The sequence below is a fragment of the Indicator indicator genome, chromosome 4 (assembly GCF_027791375.1).
Source record: "Indicator indicator isolate 239-I01 chromosome 4, UM_Iind_1.1, whole genome shotgun sequence".
NCBI classification, from domain to species: Eukaryota; Metazoa; Chordata; class Aves; order Piciformes; family Indicatoridae; genus Indicator; species Indicator indicator.
This window is the reverse complement of record NC_072013.1, coordinates 5,798,627-5,826,574: the sequence shown is the minus strand read 5'-3', so window position 1 is coordinate 5,826,574 and position 27,948 is coordinate 5,798,627. Positions and strand designations below refer to the sequence as shown.

General features: G+C 41.3%; 1 protein-coding gene across 4 annotated transcripts; it reads right to left on the bottom strand.

The window, feature by feature from the left end:
• Positions 1-9: 9 nt before the first annotated feature.
• On the bottom strand, positions 10-27,468 carry SLC39A9 (solute carrier family 39 member 9). Of its 4 annotated transcripts, none has more exons than XM_054400338.1 (7): positions 27,367-27,462; positions 21,865-21,973; positions 17,233-17,424; positions 15,001-15,069; positions 13,794-13,879; positions 12,971-13,105; positions 10-37 (listed from the first exon to the last, which is right to left on the bottom strand). In XM_054400338.1, the coding sequence occupies exons 1-7, from the start codon at positions 27,460-27,462 to the stop codon at positions 35-37; spliced, it is 690 nt and encodes a 229-aa protein (XP_054256313.1). In that variant the 3' UTR covers positions 10-34. The 4 variants fall into 4 exon arrangements, with proteins under 4 accessions (XP_054256313.1, XP_054256314.1, XP_054256311.1 ...); XM_054400339.1 differs by lacking the exon at positions 10-37 and adding an exon at positions 11,205-11,435 and having other exon boundaries at positions 27,367-27,468; XM_054400336.1 differs by lacking the exons at positions 10-37; positions 15,001-15,069 and adding an exon at positions 11,205-11,435.
• Between the last annotated feature and the right edge of the window lie 480 nt (positions 27,469-27,948).

Below are 27,948 nucleotides of genomic sequence, written 5' to 3'. Positions count from 1 at the left end.
GATTAAATGCAATGAACCAGAAGCATGTAGGCAGTCACTGCGAGTGGCAGACGGAGAGAATGGGCTGTGGTTTGAATCAATAACTTGGCTGCTCAGCACTCAGTCAATAATTCTGTCCCTGATGCACAGCCAATGAGCATTTCCTCATTACGTATTACTTCCTGAAGCATTACAGACAGCACACAACACAGCCCAAGGTGGGGAGGGGGAGAAGGTGAAGAGAACCAGAGATGAGGAACACCAAGAAGCAAAAAAAAAACCCAAACCAAAAAAACTCTTCAGAGAGAAAGTTCCCAACAATCACTCAAGCCAAAATACTTTCCGCACCAGAGACAGCTTGGAAGGTTATTGCAGTGAATATTGCAGCATCCAAGGCAGAAATCAGGGCAAGAGAGACGTTTCTACTGTCAGGCATCTCTTTCTCTGACACATACCCCTAGAATCTTTCACTTGGAGACAGGTTTTTCTCATCAGTCCCAAATAAAAGTGGAGCAGGCAGGCTCCACAGGGAGGCTTTTGCTGTGCCAGCCAGGCACTGCCCACCCGGGTACAGTTCACGTGGCTGCTGGATTTGAACTGGGCAGTCTCCATGCCGCATGCCTTGCTCAGCCTTAAAGGGCCATTGCTGATCAAAGAACAGGGATATAGAATCATAGAATTGTCAGAGTTGGAAGGGACCTCAAGGATCATCCAGTTCCAACCCCCCTGCCATGGGCAGGGACACCTCACACTAGATCAGGTTGCACAAAGCCACATCCAGTCTGGCCTTAAAAACCTCCAGGGATGGGGCTTCTACCACCTCCCTGGGCAACCTCTTCCAGTGTCTCACCACCTTCACGGTGAAGAATTTCTTCCTAACATCCAATCTGAATCTACCCATTTCTAGTTTTGTTCCATTCCCCCTAGTCCTATCATTACCTGACACCCTAAAAAGTCCATTACCAGCTTTCTTGTAGATACCCTTCAGAGGCTAGAAGGCCACAACATGGTACACATGCCACACATCTCTCAGTCAGTGACTCCCAGCTCTTGACCAATGCAGCACTAAAGACAAGTATTAATGCTTTAGTGACCATTCTAAAAATGGTCACAAAACAAACAAACAAAAACAAACAAAAAAAACCCCAAACCAAACCCAACAACAAAACAAACCAAAAAACCAACTTAAACCCAAGATGGAAAAAATTCCCTAAAATTATATTGCACAAAGGGTAAAAAGCGGAGGGTCCAACAACATCACCTTTGTTTATTAAACATGCAGTGAAAAGCTGCACACCTCCCATGCAAGGATGATCCAGGGTCCCTGCCGCTGTGCTGTAGCAGCAGTGCAAAGATCTGACAACAGTGACTGCATTGAGGGACAGAAGAGAAAGAGCAACTTGCTTTTGTCGAGTGACAAAGAATGAAACATGGGCAGGAGCCAGCAATACTGGGGCAGTAAGTAGCAGTGGAAGGATTTTCTGTTTGCTGAGCAAAGGGCCTAGCCCCATATTCCTTTGCTTTGTGAGGTTGCTGCAAGGAGACTGTAAGAACAGAACAGAAACTTCAGGGCTGCCACTTCATCTGTGGGAGCTGCAGCAAGACATACGCAGTTTAGAACCAGAGCCCTGCCTTGGCCACATAACATACATGGTGAAACATTCCAGGTTTTAAGCAAAAGTAAAGGGGGTAACCCCATTTTCCTCTACTTTGTGAGGACGATGCAAAGAGTGGAACAGAGAATTCTGGGCTCCTGCTTTCTCTGCAGGAGCTGGAGCAAGACACAGGCAGTTTTGAACCAGAGCACTTACTTGGAAGAATAGTGCAAAAGATGGAACATTGCAGGTTATAAACCAAAGCAGATAATCCCAAATGCCTCTGTTCTATAAAGGATTTGCAACTTTTGCTGCAGGAGCTTGACCAAGACAAATGCTGTTTCTAATCAGAGGCCTTCCTCCACCAAACAGCACACATAGTGAAACATTCACAGTATCACAGTATATCAGAGGTTGGAAGGGACCTCAAGAGATCATCGAGTCCAACGCCCCTGCCAGAGCAGCACCACACAGGAATGCATCCAGGTGGGTTTTGAAACTCTCCAGAGAAAGAGACTCCACAACCCCCCTGGGCAGCCTGTTCCAGTGCTCTGTCACCCTCACTGGAAAGAAGTTTCTCTTCATGTTGAGGTGAAATCCTTTATGTTCAAGTTTGAACTCATTGTTCCTTGTCTTATCACTGTGAACCACCGAAAAGAGCCTGGCCCCCTCCTCCTGACACCCACCCCTCAGATATTGATAGACATTGATCAAATCCCCTCTCAGTCTTCTCTCCTCAAGACTAAACAGCCCCAGGGATCTCAGTCTTTCTTCATAAGGGAGATGCTCAAGTCCCCTAATCATCCTCATGGCTCTTCCAGGTTGCAAGCTAGACTAAAGGGGCTAGCCCCAAATTCCTCTGCTTTCTGAGGCAGATGCAAGGACGCAGTTTTGAATGCCAGTGCTTACTTGGCTGAGTAGCAGACACAGTGAAACATTTCAGGTTATAAGCCAAAGTAAAGGGGGTGGCACCAAATTCCTCTGCTTGGTGACAGAGTTGCAAGGAGACTGTAAGAACGGACCAGAGAATTCAGGGCTATCACTTTCTCTGCAGGAGCTGTAGCAAGACATAGGGATTTGTACCTGTGGCTTCACCCTCTGGAGGCAAGCATGAGAAGATGCCACAGTAACAGTCAGGTTAGTACCAAGGCTTGTGAGCAGCATTTTTACTGCACCTGCTCAGTTCAGGATAACCACAAATATCTCACCTGAAGTGACTCTTCAGACAGCAGAAGCACATTAACTTCCACAGGCTCCCAACATAACGATGATCATATGCCATAAAGTAATTACCACTTCAGGCACTGGATGGGCATGCATATCCAGAACAAGCATTTCCCCCCCTTTAGAGTAGTTTTACCTCTTCTTTTACATCGTCTAAATGCCATATAGCTTTGGTGTCAGTCAGCATGATAGAGCTTACTTTTAATTTGTTTTACAATTTTTTTGAATGAGGCATTTTTCTTAATCCCTTATCCACCATAATCTCTAGACATGTCATAAAGAGTGTGGAAAGTTATACAGTTCTGCCTTCAGGGATATTTGGATAAGGCTTGTGCATATCAGTAGAATCATAGGATCACAGGATATTAGGGGTTGGAGGGGACCTCCAAAGATCATCAAGTCCAACCCCCCTGCTAGAGCAGGACCATTGAATCTAGCACAGGTCACCCAGGAACACATCCAGATGGGTCTTGAAAGTCTCCAGAGAGGAGAGACTACAACCTCCCTGGGCAGCCTGTTCCAGTGCTCTGTGATCCGCACAGTGAAGAAGTTCCTCCTCATGTTGAGGTGGAACCTCCTGTGCTGTAGTTTATATCCATTGCCCCTTGTCCTATCACAGGGTGCAATGGAGAAGAGGCTGTCCCCTCCCTCTTGACACCCAGCCCTCAGACATGTATAGATCCCCTCTCAGCCTTCTCTTCTCCAGACTAAAATCCCCAGGGCTCTCAGCCTCTCCTCGTAGGGCACATGTTCCAGTCCCTTAATCATCCTGGTAGCTCTCCGTTGGACTCTCTCCAGCAAATCCCTGCCCCTCTTGAACAGGGAGAATGGCTTCATTTGTAAGCTGGAACAAGAGATGACAGTGCATCTTCAATGAATCTCTGATCAAATGCTGATGAATATTTTTTTTTCCTTAAAAAACCCAGTCATCATCAGGAAGTTTGCAGTAGAACAGCTCCTCAATATTTGTGATCTTGCTGGTAACTGTTGTAATGTAAATGAATCAGAAGGTGACAGTTTTATTAAACACACTTAATGAATGCTCATGTACTGAGTAATGCTTCACCATTGAAACTAAATGTTACTGGTCTAAAAAGCCAAGAGCAAAGCACTGTCTTCAAATCATTACTGCCTTGAACCTGCCTGCACTAGGTGCAATAAGAACACCTAGTTCTCCTACTGACTTAATATAGAATCACAGAATGGTCCAGGTTGGAAGGGACCTTGAAGGTCATCTAGTCCAACCCCCTCTGCAGTCAACAGGGGCATCCTCAGCTAGATCAGCCTGCCCAGAGTCCTGACGAGACTCACTTTGAATATCTCCAGGGATGGGGCCCCAGCCATCTCCCTGGGCAACCTGCTCCAGTGTTCCACCACATTCATAGTAAAGAACCTGCTCCTAACACCCAATCTAAATCTGCTCTTCTCTAGTTTGAATCCTATCAATCATGTTCTCTTGCAATTAAGCCAGTATAAAGAGACTACACTTTTGGCTAACCACATAAATCCTGTGAGCAACCAGAAAAACCAAAACCAACTAATTATCTAAGAAGATTGCTTTTTTGCTCTAGTGAAATAGCTGTTTAACCGAGAGGATGTCTGTAGCTAGCAACTGTAGGAGAGAAACAAACTTTTTTCTAAATGAATTGTTTATAAATCATCTCCTCTTACACGGATTCATGAATTTTGGGAATGAATACATCAACCGTCCTGTAACAGCAGCATTCCCCTTTCTCTTTTCTGACAACCTACATCTAAAAGCCACTCCTCCTGACTGGGCAGCTGGAGAGTATGGAGAGCAAGAGCACTTATGAAGTGCTGGCAGCCATAGGAGAGATCACATCAACGCACACAAACAGCCTAAAGGAGGAGGGTGCACAGAGAATAAACCCAGGCTCTCGTCAGCACTGTGCAGTGACAGGACAAGGGGCAATGGACACGCACTGAAACACAGAAGTTCCCTCTGAACGTTTTTTTTCCACTGTAAGCATTACTAAGCACTGGCACAGTTTGCCCAGGGAAGTTGTGGATTCTCCCTCCTTTGAGCTGTTCAAAAGCCTGGCTAGCCCAGGGCAAGTAGCTCTGGGAGGCCCTGTTTCAGCAGGAGCTGTTAGATCAGATGACCTCCAGAAATGCTTTCCAGCCTTCACTACTCTGCAATCAGTGCTCCAAACTATACCCAAATAGCACCTTCCCACCACATATTAAAGAATTTGACACAACAGCCTCCATCTCAGGGAGGTGGAGATGAGTCTTTAGTTACCTGTCTGCATGCTGCTTAAGGGGTTGCTTCACTATGAAATTGCTTCAAACCATGTGCATTGCCCAGATTTCTTCAGCTGATGGTTTTATCCTGTAAGGTCCAGTGACAGAATTTCAGCCCACTTACATGCAAGTTTGCTGATGACACCGAGCTGTGTGATGTGGTGGACACAGTTGAGAGAAGGGATGCCATCCAGAAGGGTCCTGGCAGGCTTGAGAAATGGCCCAGTGACAACTGCAGGAGGTTCAACAAGTCAAAGTCCTGCATCACGTCAAGGTCCTGCATCTGAATCAGGCCAATCCCAGGCACAAATACAGGCTGGGTGCAACGTGGGTTGAGAACAGCTCTGAAGGAAGAGACTTGGGTGTGTTGCTGGAGGAACAGCTCAACATGAGCTGGTATGGTGTTCATGCAGCCCAGAAGACAACTCATATCCTAGGCTCAAGAGGAGTGTATCCAGCAGATCAAGAGAGGCTCTTCCCCTTTGCTCTGCTCTTGGGAGACCCCACCTCAAATACTGCTTCCAGTTGTGGTATCTCCATTATAAGAAGGACACAGAGCTGTTGGAGCGAGTCCAGAGGAGGGCCACAAAGATGATCCACGGCCTGAAACACCTCTGCTATGAGGATAGGCTGGAGGGAGCTGGGGTTGTTCAGCCTTAGAGAAGACTCCACCTTATGGCTGCCTTCCAATACCTGAAACCATCCTACAGGAAGGCTGAAGAGGGATTTTTCATAAGGGTGTCCAGTTACAACACAAGAGGGAATGGTTTTAAGCTGTGGGAGAGTAGGTTTAGATTGGATCTGATGGAGAAATTCTTCAGTACAAGGGTGGTGGGACTCTGGAATAGGCTGCCCAGGGATGCCTCCTCCTTGGGGGTGATTAAGGCCTTGAGCAACCAAATCTATGTGACATGTGCCCCTGCCCATGGAGGGGAGGTTGGAGCAGATGATCTCTAAGGTCTCTTCCAAGCTAATCCATTCTATGATTCCAAAAATATGGCCTAAAGTCTCCTTTAGAATTGTGCATTCAACTGTAGATGCAGGTTCAGTCCTTTACACGCTGTGGAGCTTGAAGGGCTTTTCGAAGACATTCTTTAAGACACAGTTTTAGAGCTGAGGGATTATATGACCTCTAGATAAGAAAAACAGCTCTATATGGAGGCTGTTCCAGGGCTGGAGTTGTGTGTTTTAGTCGTACTTAGAGACAGTTTGGGCAGCCTGTAACGGAGGGATTTATTGTGTTCGCTTTCGGACTCCTCACTCCAGAGAAGGGCAACAAAGCTGGTGAAAGGTCTGGAAAAGAGGTCTGGTGAGGAATAGCTGAATGGGTTGCTCAGTCTGGAGAAAAGAAGGCTGAAGGAACACCTTCTGGCTTTCTACAACTCCTTATGGCCCCCCCCTAAAGCAGTCTCTGCCTTACAAGCCACACATATTTCCATGGGGATGAGGTGGGGAAAGAGACAGCTTCAGGGCAACACAACAACAGAAGCTGTCAAATGCCCTCAAGCAGGGCTGTCAAATAATTTCTCTATTTATCTGTCTAAACCCATTCATACCCATGTCCAAATCAACTTGCTAGACTGCATCCCACCATTCAGTTTCACACTTCATAATGTCTGAGCACCTGGAAGCCTGAAGAAAAGCAGCAAATACACTTACACAAAAAGATCAAGTATTGTCTGCACTGCTTGCATCCCACTGAAACTGTCATTTCTCTTTGTCAGAGCTGTCACAAAACCCCCAGGCAGTAAATGAAAAGCCAACTCCAAAGCACTGCACCTAGTAAAAATTTAATATAATAAAACAAATTGAAAATGCAACGTTCACAATTAAAGTGGAAAAAATTATAAGGCAGCCATTCATGGAATGATTTTGTGTACAAATGGTTTGGAAAAAAAGAGACATTAAAATTACAGTTCCATAATACATGGAGTCAGGTAAACAGCGATGACCACGCAATGTTTGTCCCTGGAAAGCCAAGGCTGCTAATAAATGTAATAAAAGGACAGCAAGAAAAAAAAAAAAGGAATTTATTTTTAGAAGTTTGAGGTGAACAGGAATCTGAAATGAATTATAAAGAATCTGAAATTCATCATAAACTTTCCCACCATATCACAACCTCCTCCATACCACTCCTCCTCCTTTCCCCCAGAAGACAGAAAGTACAGTTCCCTCCTCTTCTTCTCAAGTCCCAGCACCAAACAGGAAGGGAGCAGCAGAAACATTTATGCCACAACTCTCGTGCATTCTACGGAGCTGACATCATATGGACACATCTGCTACTGTCAGAAGCTCCTTGAAGGCTCTGAACTACTTTTTGAATAAACATAGCAGTTTTCCTAGGTCTCCTGGACATTAGCCATTTACACAATCCACCTGGAAATGGCTCTCTGAAGCCAACAGTGGGTGTCTGTGTTTTACACCTGGCCATCTGACATGCCACAACCAGCAAAACTTCCTCTCTTGGTGTGACAGCTCTGACATCCTCACTTCAGTTCATGTCAGTGCAGCTTCTGCATCTGTCCTCAGGTGCTGAGAAAGAAACATCTTCCTTCTTTATATAATGAACAATAGAAGAATGGGAACGGTAGGAGGGTAAGTACCTGAACACAATGGGATTAACAGACAGCTTCAGTCCAATTCCTCCTGCCAGTTAAGAAATCAGTAACCCAAAAACACAGCTGAAGAGAAAAATCATAGATTTCCTAGAGATTTTCTAGATTTCCTAGAGATTGCCTTCCTAGAGAGGGAAAAGGGGGGGGGGGGCATGCCTGGCACATGGTTGAAGTGTTACCTGCTATACCTGCTGCCACCTCACAGTAAAAACAAAGGCAGAGATGGCTGCTACAGAGAGAGACAAAGGAATCTGTCTGCACCAAGGTCCCCTGAGGAGTAGAAAATGATACCAGATGGCCCTGACTAGATGCAGTGCTTGGATTTACTGTGACAGATGGGGAGATAGGTGGAAAAAAAAAGGTTACGATACAGTGGACCATTTTATTTAACTCATTAAAACACTCTGCTTCAAGAGAATAATCCTCTACGTGGAACTAACAACTTGAAAAGGTTTGATCATTTACAATTTCTATTTTCCTTATATGTAACTAAAGGCTTCCTTAGTCACTGCAGTTTCAGCTACAGAATTGAAAATAATAGTTCAGCAGAGAAATGAAAGGCAGCCAAAAGAAAATAATGCTAGCTCCTTAAATGCATAGGGGAAAAAAAAAAAAAAAAAAATCACAGAAGTCTTCTATGACTTAAGTGCCAAAAGAAAAGTATGTGTCACCAGAATTTGGTCACCAGAATTTGTGCCCATTTTAAGTTGCCAGTGCTTTCATTTAAAATCCCTCACCTGCTGCTATTAACTTGGCCTCTACAACTTATGAATCATTAAACTGAATATTAGCATTTCTGGTGGCTTCCCTCAGAAATCAGAAACACAATCTGAGAACCAGGAGAAAAGACAGACAACGTGACCTCTCATGGCTGATGGGCCAGAGGTTAAGCTGGCAGTGAAAGGCTGGCTGCCACCTCCTCATTCATACACACTGATCCATAGAAGAGGGTACTATCCACATGCTCCAGCACTGGAACAAAAGGCATGGAATGAGACTTCACCTAGGCACCTCCCTGCACTGTTACTGCTGTTATACACAAAAAGAGGCTGAAGCAGCCAGCATGCCAGAATAACCAGTGGGATGGGATGCACCTGCAAGCGACTGCTGATAGTTTAAATTAAAAAAACATGAACAAAACCAATCTTAACAGTTTTACACAATGTAAGCATCTGGTGCTGCACTCCTGCTTTCTCCTGCTTCTGCTGCAGGTATTGCAAACTCTCCAGTTTTTGGAAACAGTTGTGGGAAGATTAAGCCAGATAAAATAGTGAGATTATCAAAGAAGAAGGTAGGTAGGGAGAAGTCAGGAAGAACACTGGGGGCTCTGGTGTAAACAACACTGTTTAATCACACACACATCAGTAACTTGTATCACTGTACTAGTTGCTGCTGTATATTGTGAAAAAAAAAAAATCAAAAAGGTTTAAGAATGTGTAGGAGAGGGATCTCACCCACATCACTAATCTTAATCAAAACAGAATTAACTTTCGAAGGTCTAAAGCAGAAAAAAACAAACAAACAAACTCGTTTCAGCCTGATACACTAATTTCATCTGCAAATAGCATCACTGGAAAATATGATTTCTATTAATCTTGCATTAATGTTATATAGGAAGACACAAATGAACAAGCACTCCTGGGGTTCACTACAAAGTTCAATCCAGGGATACACTTGCATTGTTTCAAAGCTAACAGACAAAGCAATCACTAGTCCAAAAGTCAGGCCCTACCCATTATTGAACTAGCAAACAAACAGGATAATGCCAAAAATGTAAAGAAGTTAAGAAGCACAATGGCCTGTGTAGCATCAGTAATAAATGGCATGAAAAGCAGACACATCCATTCAAGTGGAAGCCAGAAGCACTTCAGTTAAAGAGATTTCAAGCCTTGAAAATCCATTGGGAGGAAAAAAAAATATAAAAAGAAAAATATATTTGGCAACGTTACCTTTAAAAAGTGCTGACAGAGTATAGCTTTAAAAGGGTATGGCATTAAAAACCTTTTCCCTACAGAAAGGATTTTATGTTCAGTCTGTGCCTGTCAAGCATTCCTGGCTTTTCAGTGACTTACAGTTATTAAATTAAAACAGATCTGCTTAAGCGAAATGGTGGCTGACAAGAGAAGGATGTGCCTGGGAAAAGGAGGGATCTTTTATCACTCTTCTGCAGGGAGAGGCATCAGCAGCTGGCAACAAGCCCTCCAGCAGATTCTCCAAAACTAACATTCATCAGCAAGAGGCAAATGCACAAAATTCCTAAGAGGTCCAATGAAAGCCTATCAGTTTAGGCTTTGTTTGTTGTTGTTCAGAACCGCTTTAGAAACACTTTATCTGCAGTATAGATATTTAACTAAACATCTTAGTTTGTTAGCCTTTTATTTAATGAAAAAAAAGAAGAAAAAAAAAGGAAAAAAAGAAAAAAAAAAGAGAAAAAAGGAAAAAAAGAAAAAAAAAAGAGAAAAAAGGAAAAAAAGAAAAAAAGAGGAAAAAAAGAAAAAGAAGGGAAAAAAAAGAAAAAATACAGATACAAACCAAAAATCAAAAACCCAACCGTACCACCGATTTCAGAAGTTCAGATGTTTGACTATGAGCTAGTAAAGTTCCCTGGTCCCTCAACAGCTGTCTCCATCAGATTTCTACTCCTCAGAGCCCAGTAGAGCTTGATTTCAAAGGACACTGAGTGTCTCTCTCAACAGCAGCAGTAATGTAATGCCAGAAGCCACTATCTAACCGCTGAAAACATTTTTGGTGCCTGTGCTTTACTGACCTGGCAGAAGACCATCTCTCAGGAAATACTGCCTTTTAAAAAAAAAAAAAAAACACCTATGTACAACTGCATAAACCATCCAAACACTACTCTCCTCGCTTCTCTCCTTTGTATTAAATAAGGGAATATGCTGCAAAATTCATTTGTACTTTTTTAACCAGCTGATTTCCTACTCTAATCCTACACTTTGCCTACATCATTTCTCTCCCATCCATGACACTTCTGTAACAATAACAGTGCTGTCCAGAGTTCCAAGTGTAGCCCATTTTTGCAATACAATTAGAGAGAAACATCACAAGGACCAGTAATGTTGTCAGGACACTCTAGAACCGAGGGGGGAGAACCCCCTTCTTCATTAGTAAGACTTCAAAAGACTTCAGCCTCTCTCAAGGCAGCCAACCGTTGTTCAGCTGTGAAAGCTGAACTGCAGGATACTTTGGTGATTGCAATTTCATGATGAGTCACTGATGTTCTTTCCTGCTCACCTTTCTTAAACTCCAAATTCCATCTTCCCTGAGAAATAGGGCCAGAAGTAACAATTAAAATAGCAAATGTCTTCAGAAAAGAAAGTTACATAGAATTTGTGTCCAGCTGTCGAAGCACTAAAAACTTTCCCAGTATGCCTCATTTTGCAATCAAGGCTTCCTCTGAACTCCATGAAGTGGATGGTGTGGATGATGTGTAAGAGACAATGATAAAGGGAGCAGCTGACATTTTACTGCTCATCTCAGATTGAGGAGAACGGTGAAGTCTGAGCCTTCAGTGATGGTGTCCAATGGACAAAACTAGAGGAATAAGGCATCCTACTACTAGGGCTGCCACCTCCAGACGACTGAGTCCTTTCCCTCCAGTTGATTCAGGTCTGTGGCTATGAGCAATTCCTCCCACTTCTGGGAGGACATGAACTGTGGCAACATAAAGAAAAGTCCCAGCAGAAAAGAGCATAGCAACTCCAGTGGCATTGACTTCTGAAAGGGCTTCTTTGCTGCTCTGAAATGATTAAAAAAAAAAAAAAAAGAGTGAAAAAATTACGGTAATTTTTTTTCCATCAATAATAGAAATATTCCCTAAGTGTTTGGACAGAGCAGGGTTTCTATCAACTCTCCTTCCTTCACAATGGCAATGGTTTGTCTTGCACCTTATGTGTAGCAACTGGCATTCTGAAGTTGATGTCAGGGTCAGAAATACACTTCTCAATTCTAGTTAAATCAGTTCAGACTTCTAGGATCCCTTACAGCAGAAAAAATTCACAGTGTGGACAAAAGCATCTTCTTTGACCATCTCCCTGGTTCCCTGCTAGTCAGAGCAAGATTTACCAGATAAAAGTCCCAAACGATCACTCATTTAATATTGCATTTTTATGATTTGCATGTACAAGTAAAGACCCAAAACTATTCCAGAATTTCTACATAAGCTTCATAAAGAAATATATCTTCTGGATCAAAAGTGAGCACCTCTTTACTTTCTAGTATTAAGATCATGCTACACACCAAAAATAATGAAATGCAAATCCATTCATGTAACTTTCAAGATGTTTCTTTAACAACTTCCAACCCAAGTGTGATGTTAGATCACTGGTGTACTCAAATTATTTTTCCAAAGAGCAGCAATACGCCTTCTGCTCTGGAACTATACAACCACTGTGACAATGCTTATACTTCACCAAGTCTGTTTTCTCTGAAGCACAAAATGCAAAACCAGTTCTTAGTGAGTCTACATCAAGAGAACGCCCAAACAGCGAATTCTCATTTCTATTTACAAACTAAACTTTTTTTTTTTTCTGTACTGTAATATCAGTATAACTCTTTTCCAGCAAGTAAAGGGATTAGCCCAGATGATTACTTAGCCTTCCTTCTCATGCCTTGAGTTTCATGAGGTTACATGGTAGATTCTTTACACGCAACAGCAGTCTGACGCCAGCATGGAGCAGAGCAGTTAGAAATACCACAGTGTCATAAGGAAAGCCTTTGAGAAGCAGAAACATTTAATTTGGACAGAGATGATAAACTCATGTGCCATTTGCTGTATAGAGGCAAGACAAGACTATGCTTTAAAGAGGCAGAAAGGCTGTTGTAGCTGAGGATTCAACTCCTGCCAGTGTGAAAAAGGCTTTGAACATGTAAGATCAATTCTGGAATGGTGGAGGAAATGAAAAAAAATACTATTTTCCACCTGCATGTTAAAATAAGAATGCAATAATTGCTCAGTTATGCAGTCAGATACAACCTAGAAGTAAGTCATTCTCAGCAGGGAACAGCAGAAAGGAGAGAAGACAGAAATCAGTCTTCAAAGAAAGCTGAACAAACCTCTATAGATGAGTTGTATCACTGGCTGTAAGGGACAGCATGGGTTAGTTTTTGTTTCACATATTCATATTGCTACCTTTTTACCAACTTTATTAATCTCCATTCTGCTAAGCTTTTCAAGGAGTTTGGAATTATGCTCTACGAAACTCATACAATATTCCTTTTCCCAAACTCCACCATGAGGTCCCATGTTGGGCAGAAGAAAACGAAGAGACCTACCTTGCTTAGCCCTAAGTATGTCACCATCGACATAACAGGTGCTGCTAATGCAAACACCAGCAAGTGTTTTCTAATTCGATTCCGTTCCAGCCCAGCGTGCATCAGGAAAGAAACCAGGCCAAAGGCAGCTGGTGCCTGCAAAAAACAATATTCACTGGTAGTACAACACCTTCTAAAAACCCCAGGAATCAGAGATAAAGCTGAAATACAAGTTCCTACAGTACAATGCACTGAGCTGGAAGAAATTCAGGGAGACCGCTAATATGTTGCAGTTAACTCAGATCAATAGAATTCTGCAGACTGTCCTACCTTAATATCAGTACCTAATGGAAACTCATGTTCTGGCTATTAAGATACATGTGTTTGTGTAATCATTATAAATATTTAAATGTACATTCTGCCTAGAGTTTCTCTCTCCATTAACTTCTGTAATTTTGGCTTTTTGTCATCCTTATACTACTATGCATCCTTAGAAGGACAGTTTCTTTTGCTACATCAGAAAAGTGCTACAGCTAGCACAGAGAGGCTTCTCTGAAGTTTTTGTTTGTGGTTTAATTTGTTGTTGTTGGGGTTTTTTGTTATTTGTGGGGTTTTCTGGCTTTTGTGTGTGTGCGTCTGCAGTGTTTGGTTTCTTAAAAACAAGCAAACAAACAAAAAAAAAAAAGCAACACCACACTAGCTTCAGAAAAAGTCAGTGTTCATTTCAATGGCCACTACACAGCTCCATATTGCATCACTAAGGAAATCTGAGATCTTATGTAACCTCTGTCTGCTTTAATAGTCCCTTACAGAACAAGTATGATTTTTCTGGGTGAGGACTTACCTTGTGCAACATAATTGCAACAAACACTATCAACTGGACACTAGTCTGAGAAGTAGAAGCTGCTGCACCCAATGCAACACCATCAGCTGAAAGAGGAGTGCACATTCACCCGTTAGTCCTCATCAGTTTCAGCTGCCCCACCCCCCCTCAGCAGCTGACCCTACAAAAAAACCATGATGATTTGAGAAGTCCCACTACTCAAAACGCCATTAACAATCCCAACCCAACACGTGATTCACTTTCCTTTGTTAAGCCACATCAATTTCAAGATATCAGATGACCCTCAACAGGAGCTGTCTCCTATTTCCCAAGACCATATAAATCAGAGAATCTGTTCACTGTTGGCACAGTCTAACAAATTAGAACCAGATAACAATTTCCCTTATTTTAGGCTTCTGTAGAAGTGTCTTCTTGCCTAAATTTTAAATCCTGCTTTAGATTCTAAGCACTAAAAGAATTTTAATCATTGTCCTTTAATTTCCCAATATAAATACTATTGTAAATACTATTTTCTACCATTTTAAATGAAATAGGAAATAGCTACTGCATTAATCCTTAGTATATATACATAGTTTTAGTGAAGGAATATGTTTTAGATAGACATCTTGACTCATCTATACAACAGCCTTCAGCAGGAGAGATTATAAAACCAGATTTGTACTACACATACATAGTCAAAGTTATGTCTGCAACACATGCACAAATTTTTCAGCCTTTACAAGTCAGTCCAAATGCATTTCACTCAAATCTTTGCCCTTGACTCTATAATGTCCTATTTTCCACAAGATATTCTTTTAAACTTTTGATAAACACAGGCCAACTGACAAGGAAACCCAGAGGTGTTTCATGCTACTTATTAAATGTATTAGCATTTACTGAACTTCAACAGCTAAAGCAGTCAAAGGAACTGAAGAGGGAGGGACTGAGCACTCTACAACTTTGCTGATGGGAAAACAGAGTGAAAATACTGTACCCAAATAAAACTGCATGGAAAATTCTAACCACTGGAGTATGTATTCCCAGTAAGTCTTGGGGAAGATTCTTAGTTTCCCGTGCCCTCTATTTTTCTTTTTTTTCCCTAAACCCTATATAAAAAAAAAACCACAACAAATTCAAAACCAAAACTCAAGTGTTTCCATCACACTGAAAGATGAGCCACACGGTAGAGGAAGTCCTTGTCAAGTGCTAACAATAGGTCCCACATTACCTGCAGCGTGGACTACTAGTCCCAGTGTTGTGGTGATTTTGGAGTTGCCTGATCTTGCAGCTTCTGGATCTGAAAGAGTCATAAGGCAAGTCAGGATAAAGAGAACACATGCATAAATTATGCTGAAAGGAAAAAAAAATTACTACTGCAAGTCTCTGCCAGCTGCTGAGGCAGTTAGATCAAGAAACTAGCAGCTTTTGTATTTCTGCACTAAATTTACTGTAAAATAGTTTGATTCCTAACACCTTCAAACCACCTGAAGTTCTACCATCAAACAACTGCCAAAACTACAAAGACTTCTTTATGGTTTACAGGATGACTGATTCAGGCAGAAGCATTTGTTTTTCTTAATGTCCTGAAACCAAATGCTGAAGTTCTGTGCTACCTAGGAGAAGAAAAGCTAGTTTTGCACTCTCAGTACCCAGAGCTGCTCCAGGAGTCAGAATGATTTCTGCCCACATAGCTCAACGTTGGCATGGTCCTTCAGGTGACACTCTGGGGCAGTCTTTGTTGCTCTGTTCTCTGGCAGTTCCTTGTAAATAATAAATTCTGCTTGTCATTGCAGCAGTTGCAAAGATCTTCCTCCAATGTTACACACCACAGAGGAGAAATGCAAGCAATGCTGCCTGAGATCCAGTGCTTTGACTGCAATGGTTTTGACAATTGCCTGAGGACATGTTCAGGTTAGCTCATTATACAGGGCAGCAGGGTAATAGCTGCCATTATGAGTTGTGCAATTGGTGGTGGAGCTGTAGCAAAGAATCACAGCAATGAACAGGGCAGGTAGGCCCTACACAAGTGTAGAAATACCTGTTTAATTCCAAACAGTTGACGAGCCATTATTTAACTATAGTAGTGGTCAGCAAGCTGACTGAAACTGCACTTGGTTACTTTAAATCTGCACCTCCACCAGAACAGAAAGTCAGGTCCTGTTGCCTTCCTCCTGCCTGTCTGCCAACTCTCCACTCTTTATGCCAAGGCACCCATGTAGCTGTCCAGTGGGTCAGATCAGGGAAGTGAGCTGGCTAAAAACAAATTCATTCTCTTTGACCAGATTGGTCTTCTGAATGAAGGGGAGCTATTTGAGCAATCAATTGCATCAGGTACATGGGGATGATGGCAATGGTATACTCATACCATATAGGAGATATTCGCCAAGAATATCTGAATGTATTTGGTTTGGACTGACCAGAACTAACTAGAAAAATTCTGTAGAATTTTTCTAGTTTAAACATAGCAAGATTTATCCACTTGGGAGATAACAAAACTACAAGACATTTGTTCAATGTTTTACTTCAGTAGCTTTAAAAGCATTACAAAAAAACCACTGCTACATGTCTTGTAACGGAGGTACAGGCCAGATGAAACTTTATGTAATATTCTAACTTGTAGTATGTTCCTCTAACACAGACCATAGTCCTGGTATTAGCTCTGACCAGAGACACAGGAAAGGGTCACAAACCCATACAAACCAAAGATTCTCCTGGCAGTTGCTCACCTCCATCCCCTTGCCATCTTCACTGCCATCGTTTCCTTTGAACAGCTCTGGAAATCAGCGAGCCATGGCTGTGGCTCTGTTTGCACTCCTCCAGTACACAGGTGACATAGCCCCTGCACTGGTCTCCCATCTGTGCCATCACACTCACCCCATACAAGCATTTGTGCAGCTACACTGCGAACTGCCAAGGATCCAGCCAAAACATATCTCCTCTCCTTTCTGTGTGTGTGCTTTACCTTTCCTTCAAGACCAATTCCTTGATTTTTACGGGCCAAATTCCAACATCAGAGGAGACTACATGGGAGAAAACGAGTAGCCAAAGGCAGTAAAATACCTTTCCAGACGACAAAACACCTTTGGTGCGTTTCAAGCTAGAGCCTGAGCATGAAGCTGCAGGCAGGAAACAAAGGCAATTGCATTTTTAGAGTCTTCTGATGAAGCTGAGAAATCTTTGGACTAAGCAGAAAATATTTTGAAGCAAGCGAGGTTCCAGAATAGTGTGGGAGTGTAGTTACAGTAAAATACCAGAGCTAACACCTAGTAATTTCTGCAATCTTACTGAAATCTAACTATTAGTTCTTTGTAGATTTTTACCTGCATATATGACAATTAAATAAGAAAAACAAACAAATATAAGACTAACCTGAAGGCTTTTGAAAAGCCAAAGAAATCCCCTATGGGTGATACTAATTAAGGTTAATCGGCAAATCTCCCCGAAGTGAATCTTTACTTACCATCTGTAGAATGCACATGAGAGCTGCCTATCTGATCCACCAACAGCATGAAGACAAAGCCAATGACAAGGGATACACCAATGAAGGCATGCAGCCTGGAATGGTCATGGCCATACTGGGATACAACCGGCATTTCCGCTACCTTCTCAGACTCTATCACATGCTGCATCTCGTTTGCTGGGTGATGCTTCCCTGCAACACACAAGCAAACAGATCAGGAGACAAAGGACGAAACATGACATGGCCCTTTTTCTCCTCAATTCTGTATCTCTAGTTAAACAAGTTAGCACTGATACAGCCCATTGATATGGCCTACAACTGCACAGTCAGCACACTGTCCTAACAAAGGTCAGCACCGTCTTAGAAGCCTGGAGTCCAAGCCCTGGGGTTGTTTCTTTTCCCTAAACATATCTTAATTCCACGCCTCCCACCAAGACATTTACTTTGTCTACTCTGGAATTAGATGAGCTCCAAATGACTCTAGAAATCTAAGAATAGGGAAGAAGATAGCTGGGTAGGTTTTGAATTCAGTTTCCAAACTATAAAATGTTTTATTTGGTGCACAGTTTATAATTGAAAAATATTTTCAAATTATTTCACAGGTTAGTACAGTGACACATGTCTAACTACAATGACTTTTTAGGGAGCAGATGTAATATAACTTCACTAACTTCTACAGGTTGCCATTTGCCCATCAAATACTCAACAAACAAAATTCCCACTGATTTAAACAGAAATTACATCAGCCTCACTCTGAATTTACACAGGCTTAATGAGCAAGGTTTTTTCTGGCACATGCATTTAACATTTCCAGTGGCCTTTGACCTAGTGGCTCCCAGGACAGATCCATGAGATCCTCTAACCTTGCTCATGGCCACAAGAAATTACTGCTTCCACAATCCCATCTGACACAGAGGGCAAACAGCATCCAGAAGTACGAAGCTTTTCAAAAGTATTAGCCAGCAAAGATTAGCAAGAGTTGTCTTAGTACATTTATATAAGATAGATTCAATAAACTATTTTCCAGCAAAATTCTAGGTATTGTTTCTAGGTGATAAGCAAAGAATCACCTCTAAGCCACCTTCTGCCAACAGCACACAGAAATACACTGCCAGTAAGGTTATCAGCAAAGATCAGGAATAGGGAATTCTAAATTAAGTTCCCAAATACCATATAGAGCACAGTAAACATTTGACCTCTTGGTTTCAGACTCTGCTCACCTGAATCATACAACAATCACAAAAGCAGTTACATGGAAAAGAACCTTGTAGTGCTCACGGACACAAAATTTATCATGAGCTACCAGCGTGCCCCATGGCAAAAAAGGCTGAGTCCTGGGCTACACTAGAAAAGTGTTGCCAGCAGGTCGAAGAAGTTGATCCCCTGGAGTGCTGGGTCCAGTTCTAGGCTGTCCAGTACAAGAGAGGCATGGACAGAGCACAAAAATGACTACAGCACTGGTGTATCTCTCCTGTAAGAAAAGGCTGAGAGAGCTGGGACTGCTCAGCCTGCATAAGAGATGGCTCTTGAGGATCTTATCAATGCATACAGATAGCCAGTGGGAGGGTGCAAAGATGACAGAGCTTTACATATTAATCACTTGGTTTTAATTGCATTCTTCTTTATTACATTTAGCAGTAAGAGGACTAACAGGGTAAGCATACAGCACTTCAAAGAAACTAGGATATTAACTAGATTGTTTCACTGGGCTAAGAACAAGCAATATTTTCTCAGTATAAGAGCAGACAAGGCTTTTGAAGGAGTCGTCCCTGAGTGTTGGAAAGCTGATTTATTCTACTTGAACTAGAGATATTAATGTTTTGGTTCATTATAATAACTACAGTTCAACACAGATTTTTTTTTTTTTCCACACCAGTGACAGTGCAACTTTCACGCACCTAACTTCATTAAAAACAAGAATGGCAACAAACAAAACCAAGCACAGTGAAACCTCAGGGCTTTCCCACCACCCCTGGCTCAAATGACAAAAGTAACTTTTGCTATTTTGGGGAGGTCTTTTGGTTGACAACTACTCTTCAGAAGTTTCAGACGTTAACATCAAAATGTGACTCTATCAAGCCACCTTCTTGCTGGATCATACCTCTTTTTGGATTAGATATAATGGTATATCCATCCCACCATACAAAACGTTGGCACAATGCCATTACTACAGACAAAGCACATCAGAATCTGCTTGGTAGCCCTTGAGTGATTTCACAAACATTGATTGATCAATGCAATAACTTTAGACCACGCAAGATTGCTGCCACCTATATTAAAAAGTTAACTTTGCTTTGGATTATTTCAAGCTATAAAAAATAGTGAGTAACTTAGGGCAGTCTTTCTGAAAGTGATTATACTGTTTCACCAGTTACAACAAAAGGACTGAAGTTGCCAGAGGAATTTTATTTACTTGTAATTACAGAATCATAAAATGGTAGGGGTTGAAAAGGACCTCTGGAGAGCATCTAATCCAAGCCCCCTGCTAGTGCAGGTACACCCAGATCAGGTTGCACAGGAATGTGTCCAGGCAGGTTTTGAAAGTCTCCAGAGCAGGAGATCCCACAGTCACTCTAGGCAACCAGCTCTCCAGCACCCCCTCAAGTAAAGAAGTTTCTCCTTGGTAATACACAAACCAAGGTTTCACTACATGCCTACATAAGTTATGATCAATTAATAATCGAAATCATGACATGCTACTTGCTACATGCAAATAATTGTAAGTTATTTATTCTGTACCTTGGGGGAAAATACAGAAGTAAATGGCTTTTGTATCAATGTATGTACTGTACACAAATATGTACTGTGGTTAACAACCAGTATCGTAGTTAAATTACACTCCAAACTGGGAAAACAAAGACCTCTCTCTTGTTTATTTCTCCCCAGTTATATGAACATACCTCAGTGTTCCTTTAGGCACCTTTCTAGGTTTAATTATTTAAATGGATGATTTTTTAAAAGAAAAGGGAAAAAAAAAAAATCAAGCAAAACCAAAAACCAACTGTGCACCAAAAGCTGTTATTTACCATGATCTTAAACTGCACTTGAATATCCTACTTTTCTAAGAAAATAATACCAATTATTTTTGCCTCTCTGCAATTAAAACAAAATATATTAAGAGACAGAGTGGCTTTAGATACCATACTGTGAGTTTAGGAATGGAGTCTGAAATCATTCACATAAATTCTTTTTTCCTAAGTAAACACTTCTGGGAATTGCCTTTTTTCTCCAGATACTAAACTTTCAGTTACAGAGCATATAACTCTGAACAGCAGACTGTAGATTTCCTATGTGAACAAGCCCCATTTAGTTAAAAAAAAAAAAAAGCAAACATGCACAGTAATTGTATTTACTGCTAGCCATATCATTACAAGAAAATTTTAGTCTACTTAGAATTAAAATTGAATGGAGAGCAACCCACAACTACAGCTCATTAGAGTGTACAAATTACAGTACAGTATAAAAGCATAATCAGAGGTTCTTTCACTTCTTGATAAAGGATGATTTTATATATATTATCTTCTGTTAACTTTAAATCTAAGCAGAGTAACAGAAATACAGTGCAACTAAACCAAGGAAAATTAAAGCATATTACCAAAAACAATATTTAAAACAGTGTAGAAACAGGGGGGGGAAAGTGGTAGCATTACAAGTATTATAATTACTTCTCTATTGTAGATTAGCAACAACAATACATCAGACACTTGCTAAGTTCTCTAGAACCTCAACTTTATAGCTGTCTCCCCTGCAATCACAAAGTTGTTGCTCTTGACCTTCACACAAATCTCTGATTCTGAGCATACTGGTAATGAAAACAGCACTCCAAACAGAGGTAATGGGCCCTGACTACCTAAAATAATGTCTTAAACTCCAATTGAGGTTTACTAGGGCTTTTGGGTATAAAATGTGCTCCACAGTCACATCCCTACAGGACACATGATTGCTGTTAGCTCTGAGCTACTCATTAGAGGCTGTGAAGTTCCGAGGATCAGCAACAGCAGACTGGAAGTGGATGCCTGCATTTTGAACCACAAGCCATCATGTATGTGTAATGGACACCACCACCCAAGAAATGCTTCCTATACTGTGAATTAGCCCCATATAACCACAATTTTCAGGTAACTTAATTCCAAGATGCTCTTCGGCTTCAAAAGAATAAATTCTTATGAGCAAAAGTATAGATCTATAAAACACCTCCTGTGATTGCTTTAATGAGAAGCAATCTAAACTACAAAAAGCAACAGCAAATAGTTCACAATTCCATTCTCTGCCAAAGGCATTGTTATACCTCCTTTGAGATTCCAGTGGAAGTTAAACTAACTCTTCCCAGAATAAGGAACACTAGGCATAACTTGTCATAAAAGACTGAGGTCCCATGTACAGTACAGTACCTGGACCCACAAATGACTGGATCACCCAGGAAGAGTCATCAATGCACAGCCTGATCACATTCCTCTGTCAAATCACATAAACATGAAGTATCATGCCCATGGAAGTTTTGTGATTCTGTGATGGTTTTGCGCCATGACGCTGTGAAACCCTTCCACCAATCTCATGGTAAAAGCTCTAGAAACAAGCCCCCATACATGACCCAAGTTATCTTCAGCAAGGCCATCTGGGTTTGGTTCTTACCCTCCAGAACGTCTTCATAAAGTGCATGTACTCCTTCTGGCACAATGACAGCTAAAGCAGTTCCACACAGCAGCCCAGCACCCAGAACAGTCACCAACTTTAATTTCTCCTGCAACCAAGTACAAAACAAGCATCATCTTTAAGAATGAAAATGCTTTCTTTACTCTCCTTCATTAACAGAGGCTGGGGTTGGGGGAGGAAGGAAACAGAGAATGATCCACAAAACCTCTTGCTGATTTTTTTCAAGAGCCCTGTTTGCAGAGTCCTATATTTCTAATGATTAACTTTCTGAAAGGTGAACATACTCAGTGTCTGATGCAATCAGCTGAGGTAGGAAATTAAAAGCAATCCATTTGACTGTTAACATCACATAAGAAATGACATGTGGCATGCCTGAAAATGGCAAAAATTGCTATGGTGAGCACTAATGATCACTGGGGTCTAATTCATTCTCTAGAACCTCATACTGTAAGGCATGCAGAGGCAAACAAATGTTGGAAGTGCCTGAATTTTGAAGCATGTTTGCAACTCTATGTTTTAGCTACATCCCAAGTTTGTATTGAAATATATCTTTCCTACTAGAAATCATATTCAAACTTGCAAGTTCCCTAAAATCCCTGCTAGGTATAGCACAAGACAAGTTGCCTGTTCTCCAAAATTGCTGATATAAACAGAAAATACCAGAAAGAAAACTAAATTACCAAAGCAAAGCCAGAAAGACAAGAGAAACAATCATGTACATGCATCTACAGATACAAATTCAGTGGTCAAGTGCAAGTGTAAACAGCTAAGTTTGTAACACAGAAAAGGGCTAAGAAAAGTTTAAAGGCTACAGAAAGAAAAGATGGTGATATCAGGAAAAAGTAGCATGAGCTCTACTTTCACCTACAGGGTTAGAGGCACAAAGGAAATAAAGCTATGCTGTTATAAGACTGTGACATGACAGACAAAAACGGTTATTTCAGGCTAAACCAAATGCACTACTCTTGTGCAGAAGCTTGTCCTTAGGGTTGCCATACTTCCATGGCCTTGGATTTATTTAGGTGTCACTGAAGGACAAACTTGCTTAAAAAGCACAAAACTGCACCAAAAAGTAATTTATGAGAAAGGTAAATTTCTACCCAAAAGATCTGATGATGTGTTTCATGCATTAAAAAAAAAAAAAAGTGTGTGTATATATATATATATAAGGTCTTGGGCAAAGTTTTGCAACTACAGTATTGCACCACTTTGCAGCCCTCAGGTAGATGCAAAGTATGGCTGAAGGGACTGTACCCCAAACAGAACCAAAGCCAAAATAATTGTAAAAGGCTTACTCAAAATGATTTTTTGATAAATATTTCACATCAACCTTTTCTTCTTCTTAATTTGATTAGGAGATCCATAAACACGGAACACTGCTTATTGTTTTTACAAACATTTCTAAACCTTCCAGAACTATTTTAAATGGAGTTCAAGACTGTAAAGGTATTTAGGGCAATATACAATATTTCACTTTCCATGATGACTGGCTGTGATGATGCCCTTTCCACTCTGAAAAAAAAATAGATTTTAAAATCTATTTGTTACCCAAGTATTACAAGTTTGCAATTAAGCCTTAAAAAAATAAATACATAAACAATGTTTTTATGGTAAAGTAAGGAATAATAGTTTAATTCATATTTCAGGAAGAATTTCTACAAGGTTAAAACACACATGAAGACTTCACAAAGTAATTAGTAAGGGTTATCTTCCCAATTGAATTCTAATTTCAGACAAAATACTTACACCTATCACTGCTCCCAAACTAACTCAATACTGTTTTACCAACAGAAGAACAGTTTATTACTACTTTTTGCCTGCTTGTAAGTACCATATTGACAGGCTAACATCAAAGCCATGTACTGAAAATCCAACTACATAAACATCTAATAGAATCTAAAACACCACAGCATGCACAGCCTGTTTCTCACCATTTCTCTGAAAGCCCTTATCACATCTCAGGTAGCAGACACAGGATTTCAGATCCTCGTAACAACTCCGTGGCATGCACTTTGTGGCAGAACCATCATCTTCTATGCACAATGAGATGTTTGAGAGCTACCAAAATACTAACTACTGAGGACCTGCAGGCAGAGATCAGTGTTTGACTAGAGGGAAACCACTTGCTGGGTATCATTACGATGCCACCCGTTCTCCTTCGTGCACCATCATGACACAAATTGCTTAATCTTACCAAAATAGGCAGCACTTGCATATAGAATAGGAGGCTGTCAGGTGATGCACAATTAACTGTCTGAAAACAAGCCAAATGTGACCATAAGGAAACAATTACAGCATTACTGGAGAAAAATCTGAGAGATGAAAGCACCTCTAAAGTTTCCACAAGCACACACTTTATAATGGCAGATATAGCAATTACAGTTGGTAAATTGTTACACAGGGGCAATCTACATGAAAAGATAATCTTCAATACCAGGAAGTAGTTTTGCAAAAACGTAGGATCTTACAAGGATTCTTATACTGCAGCACTGTAATCTCTTTTATACACAAATTAAAGACACAAAAATGATCAGAAATAATACTGGTTTATTACTGCTGCAAATTCAGAGTACTGTTTGCTTTCATCGGAGCACATGTAAATGTTAAAGCTCCATAAAAATAATACACACTATTTCAAGAGAAGTCTCCATCTCCTTTTCAATACAAAAATACTTCCACACAATGAATACAGCAATAATTGCAGACAAGTCATCTTGTTTTATCCAAGAAATTAAACCATTTCAGTTACAATAAAACACTTGTGTGTCTCTTGTTAAAAAAGAAAAGCAACACAGTAAATAGTGCTAAAAAATGCATGGGAAAAGTCTTAAATTCCTCAAATTAGCAAACTGCTCTACTGTTCAAAATTTGATTTAAATCTGCACACAGCATTGAAACTCTCACTTGGACCTGTCAAAAACTCACACCTGGTTTCAGCAGGAAGCAGTCCCAGTCTAGCCACCATCACCTGCCTGTTACATCACTAAGACATTCGAACTGCTAGAACATGATTTTTTTTTTTTAACCTGAATTTAGACTACAACTTAAGACACAGTCTCAAGAACTTGTATAGTGTTGTTTCCAACTCAACATTAGCCCAACTGTAAATTATGACTAGGATGAATGGGTACTTCCACATACAGAAATAAAGTGGAGCTCTGCTTAGCCTGTACCTTTTTACCATCAGTGTTTAATCATACTTCGCTTTGCTGGAGTTCTATGCTTTCAAGAACATCCAAATCAAATTAAAAGAACAGAAACTAATATGAAATCAAAACACAGCCAACAGGTTCCATAAAAAAAAAAAAAAGTCATCTGAAGGAATGGATTAACATTAATGAATAATTTTACTGCTGTCCAGCATCTGGGTTATATTATGTAAAGCATTTGTTTTGTGTTCTCCTTAACCAGTGTACGTGATCAGAAGAGGCATTTTTCCTCACTAAAAAAACTGCAAAACATTTTGCAAGCCACAGAATGCACAGTCCAAACAGTCCTTTCAGTTTGAAATTGCCCTTGTTGCAGAGCCCTAAGCAATCATTTAAAACAAAACAATTCTACCTTCTAATTAGACACTTCCAGGATTAGCTAGCACTTGCATGTAATTTGCAGAGATTCCATTCCCTTTTTAATCCATCATAGCATGTGGATCCCTAAAATATGTAATTTAAAGGAAGTGTAAAACTGACTCAAGAATTTCTGAGAATTTGAGATATCACAATAAACTGGACTGCAAGTGTATGTGTGCACACAAAAGGCTAATAAAGATATGATTACTGTTTATGCAAAAGTGATGGTTTTGGATCCACAACACATTTGTATTCCTCCAGCTACTGGGAGCCCAAAAGGTTTCTGAGCCTACTGAGTGGGCTATATCAGTATCAATAAATCAGAGTTCCCAAGCAAATCTTCAGGCAACACTGGACTGAAAGTCAGAGACAACAGGTGACTATCAAGCACATATATGAGGAATTGCAAAATTAAGTAAGAAGACACTATTAGTGTGCTAGGCACTGTTCTCAGCAAATCTACAAGAAAATTCTTTGTAGGCTTCAGGACAAAAGTAAGTTTTGAAGAGCAAGGCAGTAGAAACAGCACTGAAGATGTGCAAGGGAAGGTCCACCAAAACATCAGATGAAGCACTGGCAAAACAGAACTATGCTGATGTTTATGCAAAAACTTCAGAACAGATTATCATGCTTCAAACCATTGAGTGGAATTATACCGTCACCAAAACGAACAGCCTCTCCTTCCATGCTACTCACAGTCTACTGCTCCCAAAGCTTCCCAGAAATGGTGAGACCAAAGGGCAACTACAACCAACGCTGTGACCTGATGGAACAAGTCACATCTCTCTTCCATCACTTTGCTTTCCAAAAGAAGCATTGTTCCCAGCAGGAACAGGAAAACTAAGAGAGATCCTACTACCTCAAAACAATTAAAATCACACTACACCATGCCTTGACACAACAGTCATAACTTAGAAAAACCCCTCAGGCATCAGAGGGCATTAGGAGACTTCCAAAGACTGGAACACTCATGACCTCATCACCAATCATTTCTTAGAAGCACTCAAATGTTTACTTCTAACTCCTTCACCACTTGGAAGCTCATTAAATCTATAGAAGTCTCCCTCTCCTACAGAGTGGGAATCACAGAACCACAGAATGGTTTGGGTTAAAAGGGAGCCTAAAAATCATGTAGTTCCCAACCCCTGGGATGCTTTCTGCTAGACCACATTGCTTAAAGCCCCATCCAACATGCCCTTGAACACTTCCAAGGATGTTCCAGCTTCCCGATCATCTTTGTGGTCCACCTCTGGACTCACTCTGACAGGTCTATGTCTTTTTCATATTGGTGGCCCCAGAGCTGAACACATTACTCCAGGTGGGATCTCACCAGAAGAGTGGACTATGTTATGTATCAAAGATATTTTTCTTAAAAAATGAGTTGAGTTACATGGGACAGTTACAGATCTTAAAGTTACATTGTAATCAAAGAGCTAAAGTTTAATTTTGGGCAGCATAAGCAAAATACAAAGTTATGAACCAAACTTCTCTGGGAACATTTGTAGAATTGTTTATAAAAGCCCTAACTTGAGTAGCCCATTGGCACATAATAGCAGTTAAAACTCTGACTTCAGCAGTTTCTGACACAAGCTTTTAAGAATAACCATATCTAATTCATATCATGTGTTTTTGCCACCTGCAGAGACTTTACTTCATCTGTAGCTAAGACACTTGGTTAAAATTTGACATGTTTAAATTACTTTTATACATACTGTAAAATAATTTCACACCACGATTATGAGTGAAAATTAACATCACATTCACAACTGCCTTAAAAATTGTTTAAACTGCAACATTCCCTCTAACAGCACTACCACACATGCAAGGGGCCAGCCCGAACTCCTCCTGGCAAAGCTCTCCACCTAGTTTTCTCCCTTAGCAACCAACCAGCAGTTTGGTGAAGCTGCCTTACCTCGGAAAAATTAACTGCCAAGGGGATAATTCCTGCCACATAGCAGGCGACCAGCATGGCCAAAGACAGCAGGAAGATGGAGCGGAAGTCATCCATTTTGCTGCTTTCTGTCCGGTCCCTTAAAGTGAAATTCGACAGCAACTTTTCCACCTCGCCCCGCACGCCTTAACCCGTGCATACACCGAGTTGCCAGGAAAGGCCTTCAGCCATGTCTCTTGCCTGGCGGTTCCGGCCGGCTCGGCTCCCAGTGGCGGCCCCTCTGGGCCTGGCGTGTCAGCCGCTATTATGCCGGGGCCGCCCGATACCGTTGCAGGGGGCGGGCAGGGTGACACCTGCACGGCTAGGAGTCGGGAACGGCCCGGTCCCGGTGCAGGCAGGCCCGGCCCTCACCTGAGCAACTGAACCTTCCCCTGCACCCCACTGACCCTAAGAAGGGAAGCAGTGGGCGCCAAGGCAGCTCCCTACAGAGGGCCGGCCAGAAGCGGGCCGCGTCCGCGGGGAGACTGCGGGACCGGTGCGCACCTCCCCCTCAACCCACCCCCGCCGCTGCCTCGGAAGCCAAGTGGCACCTCCACTGCACGA

What these genes read in the sequence shown, in the direction of transcription:
- SLC39A9 (XM_054400339.1), bottom strand. Translation starts at nt 27,462, where the DNA reads ATGGATGACTTCCGCTCCATCTTCCTGCTGTCTTTGGCCATGCTGGTC. An exon ending in ACTAGTAGTCCACGCTGCAG is followed by an intron (nt 13,880 to 15,000) that starts GTAATGTGGGAC and finishes CTCCTCTTTCAG; the next exon opens with CTGATGGTGTTGCATTGGGT. An exon ending in TTGCAATTATGTTGCACAAG is followed by an intron (nt 13,106 to 13,793) that starts GTAAGTCCTCAC and finishes TGTTTTTTGCAG; the next exon opens with GCACCAGCTGCCTTTGGCCT.